Source organism: Uloborus diversus, chromosome 1, assembly GCF_026930045.1.
Source record: "Uloborus diversus isolate 005 chromosome 1, Udiv.v.3.1, whole genome shotgun sequence".
NCBI lineage: Eukaryota > Metazoa > Arthropoda > Arachnida > Araneae > Uloboridae > Uloborus > Uloborus diversus.
In genome coordinates, this window is record NC_072731.1 from 17,071,286 (window position 1) to 17,092,156 (window position 20,871).

At 38.4% G+C, this 20,871-nt stretch overlaps 1 protein-coding gene across 1 annotated transcript in view; it reads left to right on the forward strand.

Annotated features, from left to right (window-relative positions):
- Positions 1-20,871, forward strand: part of LOC129228284 (zinc finger MIZ domain-containing protein 1-like) — a 141,817-nt gene that overhangs the window by 12,900 nt on the left and 108,046 nt on the right. The window contains exons 2-3 of the mRNA XM_054862959.1: positions 7,186-7,323; positions 20,741-20,854. Of these exons, the coding sequence (XP_054718934.1) occupies positions 7,186-7,323; positions 20,741-20,854 (252 nt within the window). The remainder of the gene's footprint in view (positions 1-7,185; positions 7,324-20,740; positions 20,855-20,871) is intronic.

The window sequence follows — 20,871 nt, forward strand, 5'->3', positions numbered from 1 at the left end:
TGTGTGCCTTCGGTGTTTTTTTTTTTTTTTTTTTTTTTTGCGTCCTCAAACTTGTGCACCTCTTTTTTTTGTTGTTGTGCCTTATTAAAAGGAAAAAAAAATGCCGCCATGGTTACAAATCGTGTGCTTTCATTCAAGACTTAACTTAAGCATAAAACTTAACTCCGCGAACTCCACTGTCAACCGAAATCCGTCAGCGGTGCCGAACCTGGGTGATGGCGTCTACGTCCTCCACACGCCCACAAACACATGCCTACACTCATACAAACGCACATGCCTTAAATCATAATTTGAATTAAAAATATCAAAAATTCAATTTTTTTTCTAAAAATTTTATTTTGCATATTTATTTTCTCAAACGTGTTGCGCGCCTTTGTTTTTGTTTTGTTTTTCTTTTGCGCCTTCGTGGGGGTGTTTTTGCTCCTTCGTATTTTTGCGCTCTTTGGTAGTCAAAGTTGGCACCCTTTTGGGGAATCCAGTCCGCCCCTGGTCATATATATATATATATATATATATATATATATATATATATATTTTGATTGCGACAAAAAGTGAAAAAAATGCAAATAACTGTAAGCTAAACAAACTTACTTTAAGAAAGAAGTTCTTTTTTTTTTATCTGAAATCTTTATGAAACCCATTAAAAAAATAAAGATGCAGTTTTCTGAAAATTATTCAGCACTTTCTGGAATAAAATTCGTTCAGTATAATTGGACCATGTGATTTCCCTATAGAATTTGTATAGGGCCATAGGTGCTATTTGTTCATCATAAATTAAAATAAAAAAAATATGAATAGTATTAAAATAGATGAGATCGGTCCAACGTGCCCCTTCAACGTGCCTCATTTCCCCCTGCATTCAGTTTTTTTTTTTTTTTTTTTTTTTTTTTTTTTTCATTCTAAGTGGGAAATTTAACTAAACATCAGCACCTAAGCGCGCTGCTTCATCTAAACCTAGTGAATATGGGAAGAGGAAGAGGAAATTTCTTACAATTAAAGAAAAAACTGTGAATCATAACGATATTTTATGCTGAACGATACAGTTTTTTATTCTCGATGGGGGGGGGGGGCAAAAAGTGGCACACATAACTTTTTTCACAACGCGAAATTTTCGTTCCCATCACTCGCTTAAGTCAAGACTTCAGTAGCACATACTAAAATACCGGTCACACGGCGGGCACCATTAATTTTTTCAAATTGTTATTAAAGAGGTGTAGATAGCAAAAAGAAATACACAGTGAATTTGAAAAAAAGGTCAAGTTAATTTAAAAAAAAAAAAGATTTTTTCAAAAACGTTACATTCAAAATAAGTAAATACTAAATTATGAAAGCAAACTATAAAAAGTCCGAAACATAAAATGTACGAAGTTTAAAGTCAACATGATTTTCGGAACTACATTTTGTTTCTCATTGTTTCGTAATTAGTCTAGCAGGAATATTTTAAGGTAGTAAGCAATCGTCAAAGTGCTCCCCTGTACTGCCGTGGTAGATAAAGCACTGTATCTGCAGAAATAAGTTATGACCTCTTTGAAGAAACGTACTTTGGATTCCATACGAGCAATTGGGAAATGTTTGAATTTTACTGTTTTCTTCGTTCCTAATTTCCAGTAGATACCTAACAAATAAGCAAGCTTGCACAAAAATACAAATAAATAAAAAATGAAAAAATTGCAGTTACTGCGCTTCACCTTCCCAGGGTAGTGTAAGTCGTGATATGTACTTTGATTGTATGTGGCTTACTGTCGAATATTATGATTTTCACAAGTATACTAGAGGACCCGACAGAAGTTGTTCTGTTCAAACTTTGTAAATTGAAAAGTTAAAAAATTTCAATAAACTATCAAGTGTTTGAACCGTTATGTTGAAAAAAAAAGTAAAAAAAAAAAGTTTTAAGCTGCTATGGTGTCAGAATACGTATATTTATTACATCTTGATTTATCTAATGCCCAATGAGCAGTTGTTTTATTAACTCCTTTTTCTCACATACTTAATGGTTTGTTCCCTCAGCCATACTCAAAGGATAAAAAGCGTCCTCAGATATTAAGTGTAAAAATCTAACTACCCACCTAGAACAAACGGGAAATCCCGCTGCAACATTCCCCATACGAAAAAGAATAAAACAATAAAAAGGATATCGTTTAGAAAAATGCTAAAAGTAAAAACAATTGTCTGAATAAGCAAAAATCACTCATCCCCCCCCCTCCCGATTTAAAATAAACATATTCTTCAACTAAAATGATTAAAATCTCTTTAAAAACGAAAAACAGTTCTTTGCAATTTTAAATGTTTCGCCAAATAAACAAGAAATACAATAAATTACATTAACAGTAGCTTTAAAATGTAAACAAATGATAACGCAACTCTAATGTTTAGAGCCAAAGTCGCCAAGCCACCACGTTACTGTTTTCCAGCCGATCAGTGAGCAATGTCAACTCCGACCGATTAGTGGTCCGATCTTTTGAACGAAAACTTTTAAAACTTCATAGATTGCCTAATTTGTTCTTTCCACCAAAGATTTGTTCTTCCACACTGCACTGATCTTTTGTGTACAGAACTACCCTGTTGTAATTTATCTGGACGAAAATAAAATTTGTTCCGTCTTTAAATTCTACCATCTTTTCCTTTAATAATGTACTGATTAGTGTGATAATCCTTAAAGTATTCTTAACATTGGTGCCAAAACTCAGATGGATTTGGGCCGATAAACAAATGTTGCTATGTACTGTACTTTCTGATCATTTGGTTAGGAAAACGCAAAGCACCGATTCTGGTTACATGATTCAACTACGACGACAGAACACACGTTTTGCGTGAAACTTCCAGCAATTTACTTTAAAATATATCACATGACCTAAAATCGTTGCTTTCAGGAAATGAAGGCATCACTCTCTCTCTCTCTACGTTTTACCTATTCTCAATCGACATATCACAGTAGAAATTTCATTGCAAAAAGCAGGCTGGCTTTCTTATTGTCCTTTGGCAACGGGTTAAATATTTATTTCAGTTCTCGCTCAACAATAGGTTAAAATAAATATTAATCATTTGGGATATATAACCATCCAATGTTTAAATTAATTAATTAATTAACAAAAACGTTTCCGATTTGATCCATCGCACTTCAAAACCATGCATGCCACAACTTAATTACACACAAAAAATTTGATCAAAATCCGTCCAGCCTTTAAAAGTCTTATGGTGACAAACGTCCGCACAGAAGATTTTTATATATTAAGATGGGAGATATAACCATCCAATGTTTAAATAAATTAATTAATTAACAAAAACGTTTCCGATTCGATCCATCGCGCTTCAAAACCATGCATGCCACAACTTAATTACACACAAAAAATTTGATCAAAATCGGTCCAGCCGTTTAATAGTCTTACGGTGACAAACGTCTGCACAGAAGATTTTTATATATTAAGATATGAAAACGGAGAACTTTTAAATTTTCTAATTTTCTCTTTATTGTCTTTTAGAAATTACCATTTCATATAATGGATTTTAGGATTTTGCATGGTATTTTATTAAAACTGATTATTATTACTTTTTAAACCCTGATCGCAAGCGACGTGCACACGTGAAACGCTTGGCGGACACTATGGTGCCGGCATGCACAGGGTTGGGGAACCCTGTCTTAGCGCACACAGTCCGTTTCCTTCACAGCTACTACACCGACTCAAAATAATCAAGTCGACATTATTAGTATTCAATCGGGTACTCTTGAACATTAGATGCTTAATTGTTCTGCAAGAATTTCTTTCCATTCAGGGCTGCAGAGTCGGAGTCGAATTCTTTCCTTCAGAGCTCACAACTCTGCCAAGGGCTGCGGAGTCAAGTTAAAGTCGGACTGATTTTAAGATAAATGAATCGGAGAGTCTAAAATTCCCGGAAGCGGAGTTGTAACCGGCATTGGCCCTTTTCTCTCCGACTCCGCAGCCCTGTTTTCATTGTACATACATAGGCTTGCCAGATGTTCTGGTTTGACCGGAACAGTCCCGGTTTTCAGGTAAAATTCCGGCATCCCGGCCGGTTTACTTCACGTGCCGGAAAAAGATAAATTTGATTATAAATGACCAAAAAGGCGTAAAATTATTAAGTGTGAAGGATTATTTAGGGTAATTACTTTATCATTTGTAACATTGACTTATAAAGTTAAAACCGGGTTAGCTTGTGAGGATTTTTGCAACAAGATCAAAAAAGATTCTAGGAAAGTCCTATAAAATTATATCTAAATAGTGTTCAACTTTTTATTCCTAATTCAAAGTGTATTTTCTAACTGAAATAAATTGTAAATATTTCTAAGACGTGAAATGTTCAAAGTTTATCTGCTTATGTCATTTTTTATTACCTCTGTTTTTTGTTCATAGTTAGTAACCATTTATTCATAGCATTGAGTCCCTAAGTCATAACTTCCATATACTCCAAAAATCAGCCACGTGTGTGTACCCTTTTGAATTTTTGAATACTAGCTGGGGGGGGGGGGGTCATTTCGGTGTCCCGGTTGAACATTTCAGAAATCTGGCAAGCCTATCATACACTGTTCGACAGTGAAAATGCAACACCAAGAAGGCGTGGTTAGAAATGTATGCTAAATTTCAGGGTAGACGTAAGTCACTGACTTATGCCAATGATGTGAAACGCGCAGCTCCCCAACGCACGTGAAGTAAGATAAAAAAGAAGGAACTTGTAGAATGGGCAACATTCGTGCCGTTGTTTCTGCCAGACGAATCATCGAAGAAATTTGTTTTTGTCTCGTAGGAGGCGTGTAATAGGAAAGAATGAGAGGCCACCGACAATGGAGGTACGTCCAGCAGAGAGACGATTTTACGAGAGGAATGGTGATCGGACTGGGAAGGGCAGATTGATCCTTACATCAAGTTGCTGCTGAATACCAATATAGAAGCGTCCACGGTGCATCGCCTATAGCGAAAATGGTTGGAGCAAGGAAATGTGGCTAGTGTGATGGAGGACCATCCGTTAGATTGCGTTGTATTCTTTTTTAGTTAAGATGTTATTTCCTGCAATCACGAGTTCAATTACCACTTTAAACACTATTTCTGACGAATAGTTAGTTCATTGAATTCTCAAATACATTACAAGGATCTGTGCAGAGAGCGCAGCGGACTTACCCTAAGTCAACATTTCTCTGCTATCGGAGCTCCATCCACACGCGAGCAGCGCCAATCGTGGTCACGTCCCAACATCGGACTAATATCGCGTTCTCGCTTTAAAGCAAATAAAGCAAAATGATCCCAGTAAGCACAATTTCGGTCTTCTCGCTAATGCCATCTATCGAAGATCGAAAGCATTAGATATTAAAAGTTGCCCATCGTCATAGCAACGCCATCCATGTATTGCCGCTAGGTAGCGTTGTTTGTGTACCGACGGAGGATCACTTTTAAAGCAAATGTAATAGGCAGTTAGTATTTAGGAGGCGTTGCTTTGGACTCACCAGAGACGTTCTGCCTCTGCTCTGATTTGATGTGAGCTCCCTGTGCTGCTGGCGTCATCTAACGGGATGCTCCTGAAACGTACTTTAAATACGGATTTCTCAGCCATTTAAGTCTGAGGGGCGCAGGTGCAGCCAGCGTAATGTCAGATCGCATAGATCGACGCATCTGTCGACAAGCAGTGAAGCGACATGAATCTCCATTCTGATGCATGTGCAAGACACCCTGGATGTTCCCATATCGATCAGAACCATTTCCCGTCGATTGGTTGCAAGTGGCCAGCACTTACGGCGCGGCGTCCGTTAAGAAGACTGCTATTGACCCCATACCATAGACGTCAGACCCCATACCATAGACGCTTGGAATGGTGCCCTGCTAGAGCGACTTGGCTGACGGAATGGCAGAGCGTCGTGCTCTCAGATGAATCGCACTTCTGTTTTTCCAGTGACTGTCTCTGCACACGAGTGTGGCGTCGACGTGGGGAGAGGTGTAATCCGGCAGGAAATGTGGAGCACTGGTCGACGCCATTCTCATTTTGTAATCTGAATATCGGTTCAAAATAAAGATCACTTATTGTTCCTTGCTGTCTCTGTCTTTTTGTCAAATTTCATCCCTTCCGGACCACCCCTTCTTGGTGTTGCATTTTCAATGTCGAGCAGCTTCATTGAGTGACGCTTTCGTAATGGTATGAACCAAAAAGTAAAATGTAGTCTTAGAGTGTAAAGGGTGTTCAATAGCAAGAGAAGGTTCCACAGATTATATATATATATATATATATATATATATTTTTTCAATTTGCTTAATGAAATAGGAGTACAATAATTTAGCAAACAAAAAACTTTAATGTAAAACAAAAGAAAAGAAAAAGCGATGAGTGTTTTCCATTTACATTTTTGCAAGGATTTTGCATCATTGCAAAACGCTAACGACTAAGGGAAGTATACGACATCTGATAAAAGTCCTCCCAGCATTTTTTTTTACATTGAAATTATTTGTTAAGTAAATTATTTTATTTACTAGAAAAGTTACCAATAAATAGTTGTTAAGTAACTTTGAATGACTCACACCACTGTCAATCTACATTTATGAAAAGTTTACCGAAACAAAATCAAAAACATGCAAGGATTGTGAAGAGTTAGAACTACAAAGATTCTTAGGGGATTCTCCAACTTAGAAGAAAATTCTTCCTGCTGATCTAATAAACTAACTTTAATGCAGGAACTAAAGAGGAATACAAATCTATGCTCAATCTATGCTATTTGTATCATGTTTGGCGCATGAAACTATCATTCTATGCCTCCCGCATATCAACAACCTTTACTTTGTCAGAGACCATGCAAAAGTTTCGGGAACTGCTGATTGGCTATCGCGCAAAAACGTCATCCATCTACTTCATAACTTGTTTTGCATAATCAAGTCATTGTTTCAGTTCGGAACAAGACCTTATAGATATTATTCGAAATTGGGGTGGGGATTGAAAATATTCAAACGTGAATTCAAAACTTCTGAGAAACGAGTTTTCCTCACATGCTGTTGGAGAGGTAAAAAACATGGCCGACGCAATATTATCGGCCGGCCAATCAGAAGTCTCAAAACTATTTCAAAGTCCCTAGCTGAGTAAAGGTTGATTATATGCAATCTGTCCATACATTTATTAACTTATATTTAATTTTTTGCTTATTGTTATTGTTTTAAGGAAAGACTTTAGATTTTGCTGTCTGTTTTCTCTCAGTTGCAGTCGGTGAAGCAGGAACCCTTCGATGAGGCCGCCGTCGACCAAGGCGACGGGAACGATGGAGGCGGGGCCGGAGCCACGCCCATGGAGAGGCACGTCCAGCAGACGAACGAACGGCTGCACTGCATCCGGGAGGTAAGTCATAGGGTACCTTGCATCGTGTCGAGTACCTCCACCAAATCTTAGCCATTTATGTAGGGCCGCGTGTCAAGGACATCCCATCAGATTAGTAAACAAAAATTCGACCCTCACAAACACTGAAGCCCGTCAGATTAAAGAAAGATGAGTTAATTACTAGCTAAAATGTGTATATTTAGAAAATATGATGATTTGTGTGTAACTTACGTGTGTGAGAGGGTTACAAAGTTGCAAAAAAAAAAAAAAAAAAAAAGTTGTCTTGACATTCCAAAGCGGGGCTGATTTTTTTTTCTTGTTCTGGAGAAAAAATGCAAGATTCACAAAAATATGTAATCTGCCGATATGTACGAGTTAAAGTAATAAAAATCATCTATCAAGTTTAGAGCGTGCACATGCGCAGTAACTAGGACGGGTCTAGAATTCTTTCAAGAAGGGGGCGGTTGATTTTTAACTTACTACTAAGTGTGTGATGTACCCATTTAGAGGGGAGGTGGTGGCTAACACATCATTTTCCTCAAAAAAAAAATAAAATTTAGAACTTTATCCATGGAGGTTCTCGCACCTATTTGCTTTGCAGTTAAAAGAGGCAATCTAAAATCGTGTTTTAGTATTTCACCCTAACATCATCGAAGGTCGTCTAAAATTGCACTTTTTGAAACCGCAGTTTCGAAAAATTACCGGAGGAAAGTCACTGATTTCCTTTCTTACCCTAATAATATCTGAGATGTCTACAATCGTGTTTTTACAAAATGTCCAAAGGAAAGTCACCAAACTCCTTCTCCTAACATCACCAAGGATCGACTGAAATGCCTTTTCGAAACTTCAATTCCGAAAGTTTTCTGGATGAGATTCGAGCCGCATTTATTTCCTTAACGACATTAAAAATTGGCCTACACTCGAGTTTTAGGACTTTAGTTCGGAAAAATTGTCTATGCAGGTTCCCTCAAAGAAGGGATGATCGCCCGTATCGTCCCTCACTTGTATCCGTCCTTGCGCAGTAAGCGATTACACCTGATCATGAAACAACGGTCCTGTTAAAGCTTGGCCAACGGTAAGAAATGAATTGACAGCTGAAACAGAATACTTCATTGGTTAGTAGGTGTGATCCGCGAGATTTTTTTTTCTTGCGGTCCGATAAATATTATCCCATTAAAGAATCAACACTAAAGAATCAATAACATATCTTGTTTCACATGCAATTAGCCAACAGCTCAGTTATCCCATCCAGAGTTCGTCCTTTTTAATGTTCATCAGTCTGGAATAATGAATAACCGACCTGAAGGCACATGACATCTTATAGGAGCTAAGAATGCCAGCAAACTGGTAGATAAAGTAAGTTTATCGCATTAGCGAGAGTCCGAAGACATGGTGCGGTTCAGCTCGTAAATTGAAGACAAAGCTTGGACAAAATTAGTTAGTTACCGCCCATGAGCCAGGGCTAAAACAGAACTACATTTCCAGACCGATGAGTTAAACAATGACAAAACTGGAGTTTTGGATGGAACTAGCAAAAATACCCGGCGTTGCCTGGGTTAGCAATAATTATGAGAAGCAATCGTTACTTGCATTTGTTTTCTGTTTTAAGTGAAAGAACTTAAAACACACCTTTTTGACGTGATTTAAAATCTAGCTTCTTCCTTACTCATAAAACTAAAGTAGCAGTAAGTAAAAAGAGCAAAATAGTATTCATTTAGAAACGAAAACACGAAATTTAAGCGTATACAAATTTGAAGAATTTCTGAAATATGAAATTAAACTTTACATGTTTAAAAAGATTTATCAGTTAATACTTTTTTTTTTTACATGCAGTCCTACCTTCTCTGTATGTCTATTGAAGAACGAACTGTTTAAAAAAATGTAGCCGCGCGCCAGTGATCCCCTTAAACTTGCTTTAGTTATTTTGGAAAATTTCAATTATTGTGGGTTCTTGGTGCGATTCAAAATGTTACCGAATTTGCGGGAATCGTTTTGGGATACCTTGGATAATGCTCTCCCTCCTTACTTTGTAAAAAGGTATGTTACTAATTTTTGTTAAAGAGATATTGTCGCCATATCCTAAGATACTTTTGGTCACCATAAAATGGCGCTAAACAATTTCATCCGAAATGTTTCCATAATAAGTAGTAAAATTTGGCGATGGTTTGAATTTGTGCACAAAGTCACATTAATGGAAGTTTTTGTGCTGTTTATGGATTTGCCTAATTTAGTTGCTGGATTATTTTACAGTAAAAAAAGCTTTTAAAGATTCTTTGATTGACGATATTTTGTTTACATGGTGAAAGCTGACCAACATTATTACGTAGTCTTTGACTTCAAAAACCGCGACATTTGAAAAAACTGCCAAATGCATCCGCTACTGAAAACTTTCTGCATATATTTTCGCGAGGTTTCTGCTGTTAGATTGGATAATGATTAAAAAATTCAATCAGCACAAATAATTAAAAAATAACCCCATTAATTACACTAAAGTTCCGTTTAAATGGAAAATAATCAACCAAATCTAGTTATTATTAGCCAATCTTGGGGAAAAAACGTTACTTTAAAATTTGACTTGAGAAAAGTCTCAAACAGTCAGACGAAACACAAAAACATTCAACAACTCTATGAACTGGGAGTTGAGATGATACACTAAATAATGAATTGGATGGAGGAAAGCCTTCGAACATGGAACAAAAAAAGCTCATAACTCGTTTTTCATACAACTTAGAACTTTCTAACAGATGACATCTTCAGCAGAAAAATAAGCGCTTTCGATGGACACATAATTTTAATATGTGCACGTATTTTTTCACCGTCATATTGGGGCATTTATGCGAAAATTTGGACATATTAGAATAAAAAAGAAACTAACAATCGGATTTTTTTCGAACTGATCTACAAACCTCCCCAGTACCAAAAAGAACAAACGGTGAAAGTTTCAGCCAAATCTGCCGGGTAGTTTCTGAGATCTTAGGGAACAAATTTACCAAACTCCATTTATATATATATAGATAACCGAGCAGTCGGTACGTTGCATGTAGTGCCTTTTCCCTGGCTCAAAGGCAATAAATTACTGCTTAAGATATTATTTCGTTTTAATTGACAATGGTTATTTTTCTCTGTGGTTAAACATTAAAAAATCATCATAATAATCACAAAACTGAAATCATTTTTAACACGCCTTTATCAGCTTTGCCCGTATGTATTGTATCTTGTAACGGAATTTTGCAACTCAAACTTCGTCCACTTCCTGCAATCAGCTGCTTTTGAAATTTGGTCTGAAACCTCAGATACGAGGACAATGCAATATTCTACAATTAAATTCATTAATTAACTATTAATTATTAGTTTATTAAAATTTTAATAAGTATTTTTGTATAAATCCATTAAAATGAGGACGAAAAATGCTCCCACAAATTGGAATTAAATATAGGTAGAAGCCCTGATTGTTCTGCATCAGATAAAATTTGTTCCGATGTTCCAAGGTAATTAGAACGGGAATTATAATTTTTTAAAACTAATTTCAAGCCAAAGTGTAGGTAAACCTTCAATTGGCATTTCATTGTTAATCACTGTCATTGCTGAACAATGATTTAATTGAAATGTATCTCAAATTTTTAAAGTAATATAAATATGGTTTTGACACAAATGCATTAATGACTGGTATGGATAAGTTGAATTAGACAATTACTCGACAGGATATTTATCCGAGCAATTGTACGTTTTTTAAGTTCGGCTGTTGCACCATAAGGAGTATAAAGGTTCTTTTTGGAGTTCAAAAGATCCCCATTTTGAATGTTGCCTAAGCTTTTTAGTCGTTTTTTGGGAAATTTCTTGAATGTAAAATATTTTGAATCATGTTAAAATACATAGTTTTTCATAAAACAAGAAAAACTAAAAAAATAAATTTACGGTTTAAAAAACTAAAAAAAAACATGATTTTATAAAAATATGAACCAAAAAAATAAAAAAAAATCGCTAGATGTTAAATATGATAAAATAATTGACCAAAGAATTAGCTTTAATGCAAGCGTAAGGTGCTTCATATCAGTAGAGCAAAGTAAGAGATCAGCTCGCGGCGGCCCCGGTCCCATTCTTTGCATGTGCCAAAAAAAAGGTTTTTCCTCCGTCCTGTAAAATTATCATTATGTGACTTACCTCCTTCTAGCTCTGAGATATTTCAGTTGCTTTAGATAAAAATGTTGTGGCATCCCCCCCCACCCCCTCACCAAGTAACTCAGATGCGTAGTAGGATGTTAGGATGTCAGTTAAAAAATCATCACCCGCCTCCTTGAAAACTTTCAGGATGCGCCGTTGCTTCGCTGTATGATCGACAAAATGAAATGCAATTATTGTTTAATAATAGTATTTATAAATATATATGTAGGTGTGTTATTGAATTGTGCTATGAAATTAATTTATATATTTCTGAATACATCGAAATCGCATGCTTAACCGCGTTAAAAATTTATACTATATTGATTTTAACGAACGCCAGGAACAATGACCAAACACTCGTCAGTCGTCATTATTATATACGTCATTCCATAATTTGCTAAATTTAATATCGTTAAATGTGTACAAAGGGATGTCGTATTTTTAATAGAGACTTTTTGACAACATCATTATGTCTATTAAATTACCCCGTCCTCCTACTTAGTCACTGGATGTCATTAATGATTTATTCCATCGTTGAAAATGATTTTAAGCCCATAGGACCGCGGATTGTAGAGTTAGCTCTGACGTAGAAAGGAACAGGACAATTGCCGCTCTTCGTGTTTGCTCCAGCATTTTCTTTGAACATACTATATGACAATATTTTTTGTCGCCGGTGTCAGTTCAGCATTGCATGCTTGTGCCGCGGTTGCCATTGCTAGAGGTTTTGGGGATTAATAGTAGAAACGATGCTTAGAAAATAAAGATAAAGTATGATATGTATATTGCCATGGGCAAGTAAATGGCAGTATCTAGAGAAATGAGTTTTCGACATTTTTGAAGAAACGTGTTTTGGATTCAATGCTATATTAATAGTGAAATGTTGAAATCATAAGTTTTTTTCACGCTTTTTTTTCAGCAGAAACTAGATAAGCAAGTTTCAATAAAGTTAACGTACAATAGTTTACAGAAATGTAAAAAAAAAAAAAAAAAAAACACACACACACACACACACACACACACAAAACTATTGGAGTATCAAAGTAGGTTTGTTTCCAGTTAATAAAACTTTTATTATTATTATTATTATTGTCACAAAAATACATGAGTTTTTAATACTATGCATAAGTTTTTAAAAAACTCATGGCCCCTCAGAAAGATGGGACCCCAGGCCCAGGCGGCCTGCACACATATACAGACGTCACGAGAAAACTCGCGATTAAAAACTCGAATGTGATCAACATGGATATTTCTGTTGTATATAGACACATTCGCACATTTTTATGCACATACAAAGGTGAAGAAAAGGAGTCGACATTCATTCAGGGGTAAGTAAAATGGAAATTCAGGTCTAAATTTGAGTGGAAAATATGCTACGATTACTATTGTTACAAATCCTGTAAATAGTAATTATTGTAGTAACGTAATCTGTAAATAGTTTCCCGTAATGAATATACAACCCCTTTTCATATGGCTAAAGTATACGACCCCCCTATTTCCTTTTTGTTCATTGATAAAATTTGATAACGGTCTACTATTTTCCAGAAGCGTGTGGAATATTTGAGAGACTTCTTTTCGGTGTGTATATAAACCGTTACGCTGGATAAAGATGGGAGTTTCGATTGATATTTCGAACTGAGAGCGTATTTGCTCTGTTTATAGCGAGGCATTTCGCTGTGTTGTTTTCGTATTTGGAAGTAAATACGTGTGTAACCGTTAAGTTTACGGTGTTGAGTGATATTTGCTTAATTGCTGATGATTAATTTAGCAGTTGTTAACGATTTCTCCTGTACATAGTGTAAATAAAGCTCCTGTGTTTTTATCAAGAACTGTGTCTTCATTTTAAGAAAGTGGAAGTCGCGCCGGAATCCGTTACAATTGGCGCCCAACGTGTGGCTACTTCTGGACTTTCTTGGAGTAAGTGTGACTTTGGACATTTTTTTTCATAAAGACTTTTTAAATTTGGACTTTATTTTTATGGTGATTACTCGCGCAATGGATGAATAATTAAAACAACTTCTTGACGCAATCACCTCTGTGAAGAGTGATATGGCGGCTAATCAAGAACAATTGAAAAATGATATGGCGGCTAATCAAGACCAATTAAAAAGTGATTTGACTGCAAGTTTTACTGCAAATCAAGAACAATTAAAAAATGACATTGCGGCTAATCAAGAACAATTGAAAAATAAATTAGCGACTAACCAAGAACTATTAAATAGTGATTTAACTGCTAAAATTGCTACAAGTCACGATGAAATGAAAAGTGACCTAACGTCGATGAAAACCATGATGGAGAATCAACTAACCGCCATGGGAGATAAAGTCGATGCTCTGGAAGAAAAATTTGATACTGTGGAAGAGCGCATCGCCAATATGGAAAATAAGTTGGAAGAAGAAGACAAGAAATTGACTTCATTTAAGGAAGAAATAATTAAGGACGTGGAAAGCAGCTCTGTACAGTTTGGCGTTCCCACATCTGTTGCTCGACCGTCCATTAAACTGGCCACATTTGAAGGGAAAAGTTCGTGGCAGGTGTACAAGACCCAATTCATGATAGTGGCGGAAGCGAACGGATGGGACTCTGCTACCAAGGTCTGTCATCTTGCAGCATCCCTGAGAGGTGACGCAGCGGACATTCTTCAGACCCTTCCGGACAGCCAACGCCTGGATTTCGCCGCTCTCACATCTGCGTTGGAGCTTCGCTTCGGTGAAAAGTGCCAGAAAGATTTCAGCCGACTCCAGTTGAAGTCCCGTTTCCAGAAAACCGGGGAAACCCTGCAAGAGCTTGCAGCGGACGTCGAGAGACTGTCTCATCTTGCTTTTTGCGACTGTCCTGCGGATGTTCGAGACAACCTGGCACTCAACCACTACATCGACGGGGTTCGAGATCCAGAAATCCAGAAAGCTCTACGGATGGCGGATGTCAAAGACCTGAATTCTGCTGTTGTGTATGCGATGAGATACGAGGCCGCCCAAGAAGCAACCCATGTGGATCGCCATCTAATCCGGACTCAGGAAGCTGATGAGTCTGATTCCAGGTCGTCCCACCTCGCTGAACTTGAGAGACAACTCGGTGACTTAACAAGACATCTGAGCAGCATAACAGCCCAAAAGAAACAAGAGCAGAAGTGCTGGAAATGCGGTAGTGAACGACACCTGCGAAGGAGTTATCCGGCTCGCCAAGCTACGCGAGGGAAGGAAATCACCACCACCAGAGCTCTGCAGATTTCCTCTTCTAGTAGTGGCAGTGATGGACTTTTCATTTACGCACATGTAAACGGGAACCCCTGCAGACTGATTGTCGACACTGGAGCCAATGTGACAATCATTAGGACAGATGTGGCTCGTGAATTTGGATTGAAACTCTGTGGACATCGCCACGCGTAATTCTCCAGACTGTGACAGGTGACAAAATCGAGATTGACGGTAAAGTGGACTTGGAAATAGTGTTTGGGAATGCCACCTACCATCATACGGCATTCGTCGCTAATATCACGGACCCCTTCATTCTCGGATTGGACTTTTTGAAGAAATATGACTTCACTCTCGACTTCAAGACTAATGAGCTGCACTCGATGAGAGAAGACATAGCCGTTTTCCCTGCAGAAAGTGATGTAAAATCCGCTCATCAAATAATAGCCCAAACAGATTTATCGATTCCCTCAAGGTCAGAATCATTACTACCTGGCTCCCTTGAAGAAAGCAATAGTTTTCGATTTGGACTCATTGAATACCCTAATCTAAGCAATAACCTAAAAGGAGTGCTGGTAGCATCTACGCTTGTGGACCTTTCTAAGGATGTAATTCCTGTGAGAGTCACCAACGTGAGTGAAAGACTAAGGAATATCCAGAAAAGTGAAGTGTTAGCAACTTGTACTCCAGTAAACTGCATCATTAGAAGAATCAATTCCCCCGAGACTGTGTCTTCTGAGTCCTTGACATCGAAGTTAATTGGGAGTGCACCATTAACGAAAGATCAAAGAACTGCTGCGGAACAATTGGTGGACGACTTCAAGCATCTGTTTTTATCTACATCGGAGGATGTGGGCTGGACGAATTTAACGCAGCATAGGATCTACACTGGAGAACACCCCCCTATTAAACAGCATCCAAGACGACTACCGTTCGCCAAGAAGGAAGAGGTTGAGACCCTCCTGAAAGAGATGAAGGAGAATGATGTAATCGAACCTTCATCCAGTCCTTGGGCCTCTCCCATCGTCTTGGTCCGAAAGAAAGATGGCTATACCAGATTTTGTGTCAATTACCGACGACTGAATGAAATCACCAAGAAAGACAGTTACCCTCTTCCACGGATAGACGACACCTTGGACACTCTTTCCGGACACAAGTGGTTTTCGACCCTGGACTTGAAGAGCGGCTACTGGCAGGTTGAGATACACCCTGATGACCGAGAGAAGACAGCGTTTACAACTGGACAAGGCTTATGGAAGTTCAAAGTGATGCCCTTCGGCCTCTGCAATGCACCAGCTACGTTCGAGCGTCTTATGGAGACAGTGTTAAGAGGACTTTCCTACGAATCCTGTCTGGTCTACTTAGACGATATCATCATCGTGGGACGCAGTTTCGAAGAACATCTGGCAAATCTTAGGAAGGTGCTGCAGAAGCTTAAGGAAGCCAATCTGAAGTTAAGCCCGTCCAAATGTAATTTGTTCCGCCGGGAAGTGAACTACCTTGGTCACATCATCTCTTCTGAAGGTGTACAAACCGATCCAGAAAAGGTATCTGCAGTCAAGAGTTGGAGTCGTCCCGAAAACATCCATCAGCTGCGAAGTTTCCTGGGGCTCTGCACGTACTACAGGGAGTTTGTAAAGGGTTTTTCCAACATTGCACGACCTTTGCATAAGCTGACGGAGAGCAAGCAAAAGTTTGAATGGTCCAAAGAATGCGAAGATGCATTTCTACGACTGAAGGAGCTTTAACATCAACGCCTATCCTCGCCTATCCTCAGCCTGAAAAATCCTTCATCCTGGACACTGATGCGAGCCACGAGGGCATCGGAGCTGTTTTATCCCAAGAAATTGACGGCAATGAACATGTCATCGCTTACTGGAGCAAATGCTTATCAAAGTCGGAGCGAAATTATTGCGTCACCAGAAAGGAGTTACTGGCCATAGTGAAAGCTGTAGAACACTTCCATCATTACCTCTACGGCCGAAAGATTCTGCTTCGAACAGATCATGCCTCGTTAACTTGGCTTTTGAACTTCAGGAATCCAGAAGGCCAGATAGCCAGGTGGATACAGCGGCTCCAGGATTATGACATGGAGATCAAGCATCGAAAAGGGTTATCTCACGGTAATGCTGACGCTTTATCAAGAAGACCCTGTCCTGAGAACTACCACTATTGTTCCCGAATCGAGAAACAGTATGGAACGACTAGCCCTACCGCCTATCAGGTGACAGTGACTCCAACATCATCAGAACCTGATCCGTGGAGTGACGACCAAGTTCGAAAAGATCAACTTGAAGACCCCGACATAAAACCAATTTTGGAGTTCATGGAAAGTGACAGTCGGCGACCTAGCTGGCAGGACGTTTCCATCTTCAGTCCTGCAACAATAAGATACTGGGCTTTATGGAACTCGCTCCATTTACGGAACGGCGTGCTACACCGAAAATGGGAATCTGACGACGGCAAAACATCTAGGTGGCAGTTACTACTTCCCCGATCAAGGATTTCAGATGTTCTGAAAGAAATACATAGTAGTGCGACTGGAGGACGTTTTGGTGTCTTGAAAACCCTCAATAAAGTTCGGGAGCGCTTCTTCTGGAGCAAGGCGAAGGATGACGTGGAGAAGTGGTGCCATTCTTGTGACGCCTGTGCCGCTCGTAAAGGACCGAAGAAGAGAAGCAGAGGGAAGCTACATCTGTACAACGTTGGAGTTCCTTTCGAACGAATTGGGATCGACATCCTGGGTCCTCTACCAAGAACTGCTGATGAGAACAAATACATTCTTGTTTCCATCGACTACTTCCCCAAATGGCCGGAAGCATATTCCATTCCAGATCAAGAAGCTACCACCGTAGCAGAGACTCTAGTCCAACATTGGATCTCGAGATACGGAACACCTTTGCAGATTCATTCCGATCAAGGGAGGAATTTCATCTCTGCTGTGTTTAAGGGCCTATGTCAAATTCTCGGAATTGAGAAAACTAGGACAACACCACTACACCCACAATCGGACGGCATGGTGGAGAGATTTAACCGCACAATCCTGAATAATCTCTCACTTATGGTCTCCAGAAATCAACAGGATTGGGACAAGAAGCTACCTTTGTTCCTGCTGGCCTACCGCAGTGCTGTCCACGAGACTACCGGATATGCCCCATCTCAGATGCTCTTCGGACGAGAGCTTCGGCTACCTTGTGATCTCGTCTTCGGTCGTCCTCCGGATGCGCCTGCATCGCCTGAGGAGTACATCCAGGATCTCCAGGCCCGGTTGGAAGACGTTCATAACTTCGCACGAGAGCGAATCAACATCGCGGCGGAGAAGATGAAGACCCGATACGACACAAGGTCTACTGGACATGAATTCAACGAAGGCGACAAGGTTTGGTTATGGAATCCCATCCGACGGAAAGGTCTGTCACCCAAATTGCAGTCGCACTGGGATGGACCCTACAAAGTCCTTAATCGACTAAATGACGTCGTAGTGAGGATCCAAAAATCACCTAATGCAAAACCTAGGGTTGTACATTATGATCGGTTAGCCCCATACTATGGCCATAGTTCATGAGTATTACGTAAACAACAATGGTTGATAACATAAAAGTTGTAGATAATTTTTGCTTTTAATGTTTAGTAATATTTCTTGTTATTATTGTGTTTCCTTTGCACTATTGGTTATTATTTAATGTGTGTGATTGTGAACTTGTGATAGAAGTTTGGCACCCTTTCTGGGGATTGTACTGCCCGGGACGTGCAGTCCTTAGGAAGGGGGCAATGTTACAAATCCTGTAAATAGTAATTATTGTAGTAACGTAACCTGTAAATAGTTTCCCGTAATGAATATACAATCCTTTTTCAGATGGCTAAAGTATACGAACCCCCTATTTCCTTTTGTTCATTGATAAAATTTGATAACGGTCTACTATTTTCCAGAAGCGTGTGGAATATTTGAGAGATTTCTTTTCGGTGTGTATATAAACCGTTACGCTGGATAAAGAGGGGAGTTTCGATTGATATTTCGAACTGAGAGCGTATTTGCTCTGTTTATAGCGAGGCATTTCGCTGTGTTGTTTTCGTATTTGGAAGTAAATACTTGTGTAACCGTTAAGTTTACGGTGTTGAGTGATATTTGCTTAATTGCTGATGATTAATTTAGCAGTTGTTAACGATTTCTCCTGTACATAGTGTAAATAAAGCTCCTGTGTTTTTATCAAGAACTGTGTCTTCATTTCAAGAAAGTGGAAGTCGCGCCGGAATCCGTTACACTATACTTCCTGTGCTTTGTACAAGGAAGTAAAAAGTAAATGTAGTTAAAGAAATGTACAGGACTTAAGCCTAGCCGTCTATCCGCGCAAAGCACTCTCGCTTGACAGCGGTGTTTCAAATTTTTTTTTTTTTTAACGCGTTGACCGCCAACTACGAGATTGCGTTTTTTTCTAGGATGCCCTCTATAAGTTATCTTGTACTTGTTTATTTACCATTTTTGTACGGCTACGATTAAACTTCGAATATATCAGAGCGAAAATCGACAGATTGCATCTGGGAAAAGAACAAAAAAAAAAAAAAAAAATCAGTTCTGGCTTACGCGAACAGAAAATTTATCTAAAAAACGAACAACAAAAAAAAGAAAATTATGAAAATTAATTCAAATTCAGGAAATAAAATAATATTTTATTATTCGTGGAACTTCTTAAAACAATCTTCTACATAAAGGGCTGGCGTCCAGTCTTTACAGACTGGGCAGAAATAACGTGTTTCTCGCCGTTTTTCTTCTTGGGTACATACATATACGACATGGCTTTGTCGGAAGCTTTTTTTTTTTTTTTTTGTCTCGATAGGTGGTTTTATTTTTTATCCTCTTCAATAAGAACTTTGTTCTAGAATTAAAATTTTTAATATTATAATGTGATTAAATCAAATTGTCATTTTAGGCCAGATTTCTGAAAGTTGCCGTGGCAGTCAAAGTGTTAATAGCATTTTTTCAAAAACAGTCACACTGTGAATTGTTTGTTTATTTTCTTTCAATGGTGGCGAAAAATAAAACTTAATGATGCATTACTTTTGTAATTTTATGAAGCACTTTTAAGGAAGCCCTAAAGACAAAAACAACACCAACAACAACAACAACAACAAAAAAACTCAATAAAATATTATTCATGATACTGCGATTTACCATGACAAAAATAAATATTTTCTTTTCTGATTTCAATAGAACAGTACGACTGAGGTTCACAATCCGGCAGTGAGTTTAGACAGAGCATATATTCTCGGAAACTTGGATCAAGATTAATCCGAGGAAAAAAAGTTATTCAAAAATGGCAAAACCCACGACGGGATCGAACCCATGATGTACCCGTTTCTACCATAACACCCTAACGGCCTGAGCAAGACCGCCTCACTCATTAGGCTCTATGCATACATTAAAGAAATGCTTAGTAAAAATAAAAAAAAAAATAAAAAAAAAAAAAAAAATCCGATTTCTTAAAAAAAAAAATACAATGTGGTTTTTGTTTATTTTTCGCCGAAAGCGGTGAAAAAAATCTTTGAAATGATGCCGTACATTATGAAGTTCGATGAATAATTGACTTAGTTTCGGCGGTATGTCACAAGCTTTGAGAAATAATACACATGATACTCAAATCGTTCTGTCCAATAAAAAAGTTGTGGAAGAGATTAATTATCATTTTTTTACTAGAAAACCGCCCGTCAAGATATGACGGGTGAAAATTGCTTCTACATTTGAACGAATCCATTGCCTGTTTGGTGATATTTTGATAGTTGAAATTTTGACCCTGACTCCAGTGGATTAGCCCAAAACTCCAGTGGATAGCGTTCACTGTTGACCTCCTTTTCGTTTCTTCATTCCCCTGAAATCAGTCTTACCAGTAAAACAGTTAAGTGATCGGATCGAGTTCAGCCTCGTCACAATAAAGCCTTTCCCTGCATGTCAAGCATTACCAAAACATATTATCAAATTATCATGTCGCAACGCGAGTTTCGTTGTTGATGACGTCAGGAGCGTTACTCGATCATTGACTATTATTACTACCATTTGCGTATTTAACTTTGGTTGATAATCTACTTTCAGGCGCTGAGGAGTGCAGGAGCATTCCAAGGGGCCGCCAGGGAGCTCCTGGAATGGTGCGGAGATCACCGAGCCTTCCAGAAGGTCTTTGAAAACAACCTCATTGGATGTCTCACGGTAAGACCCTCCCATTC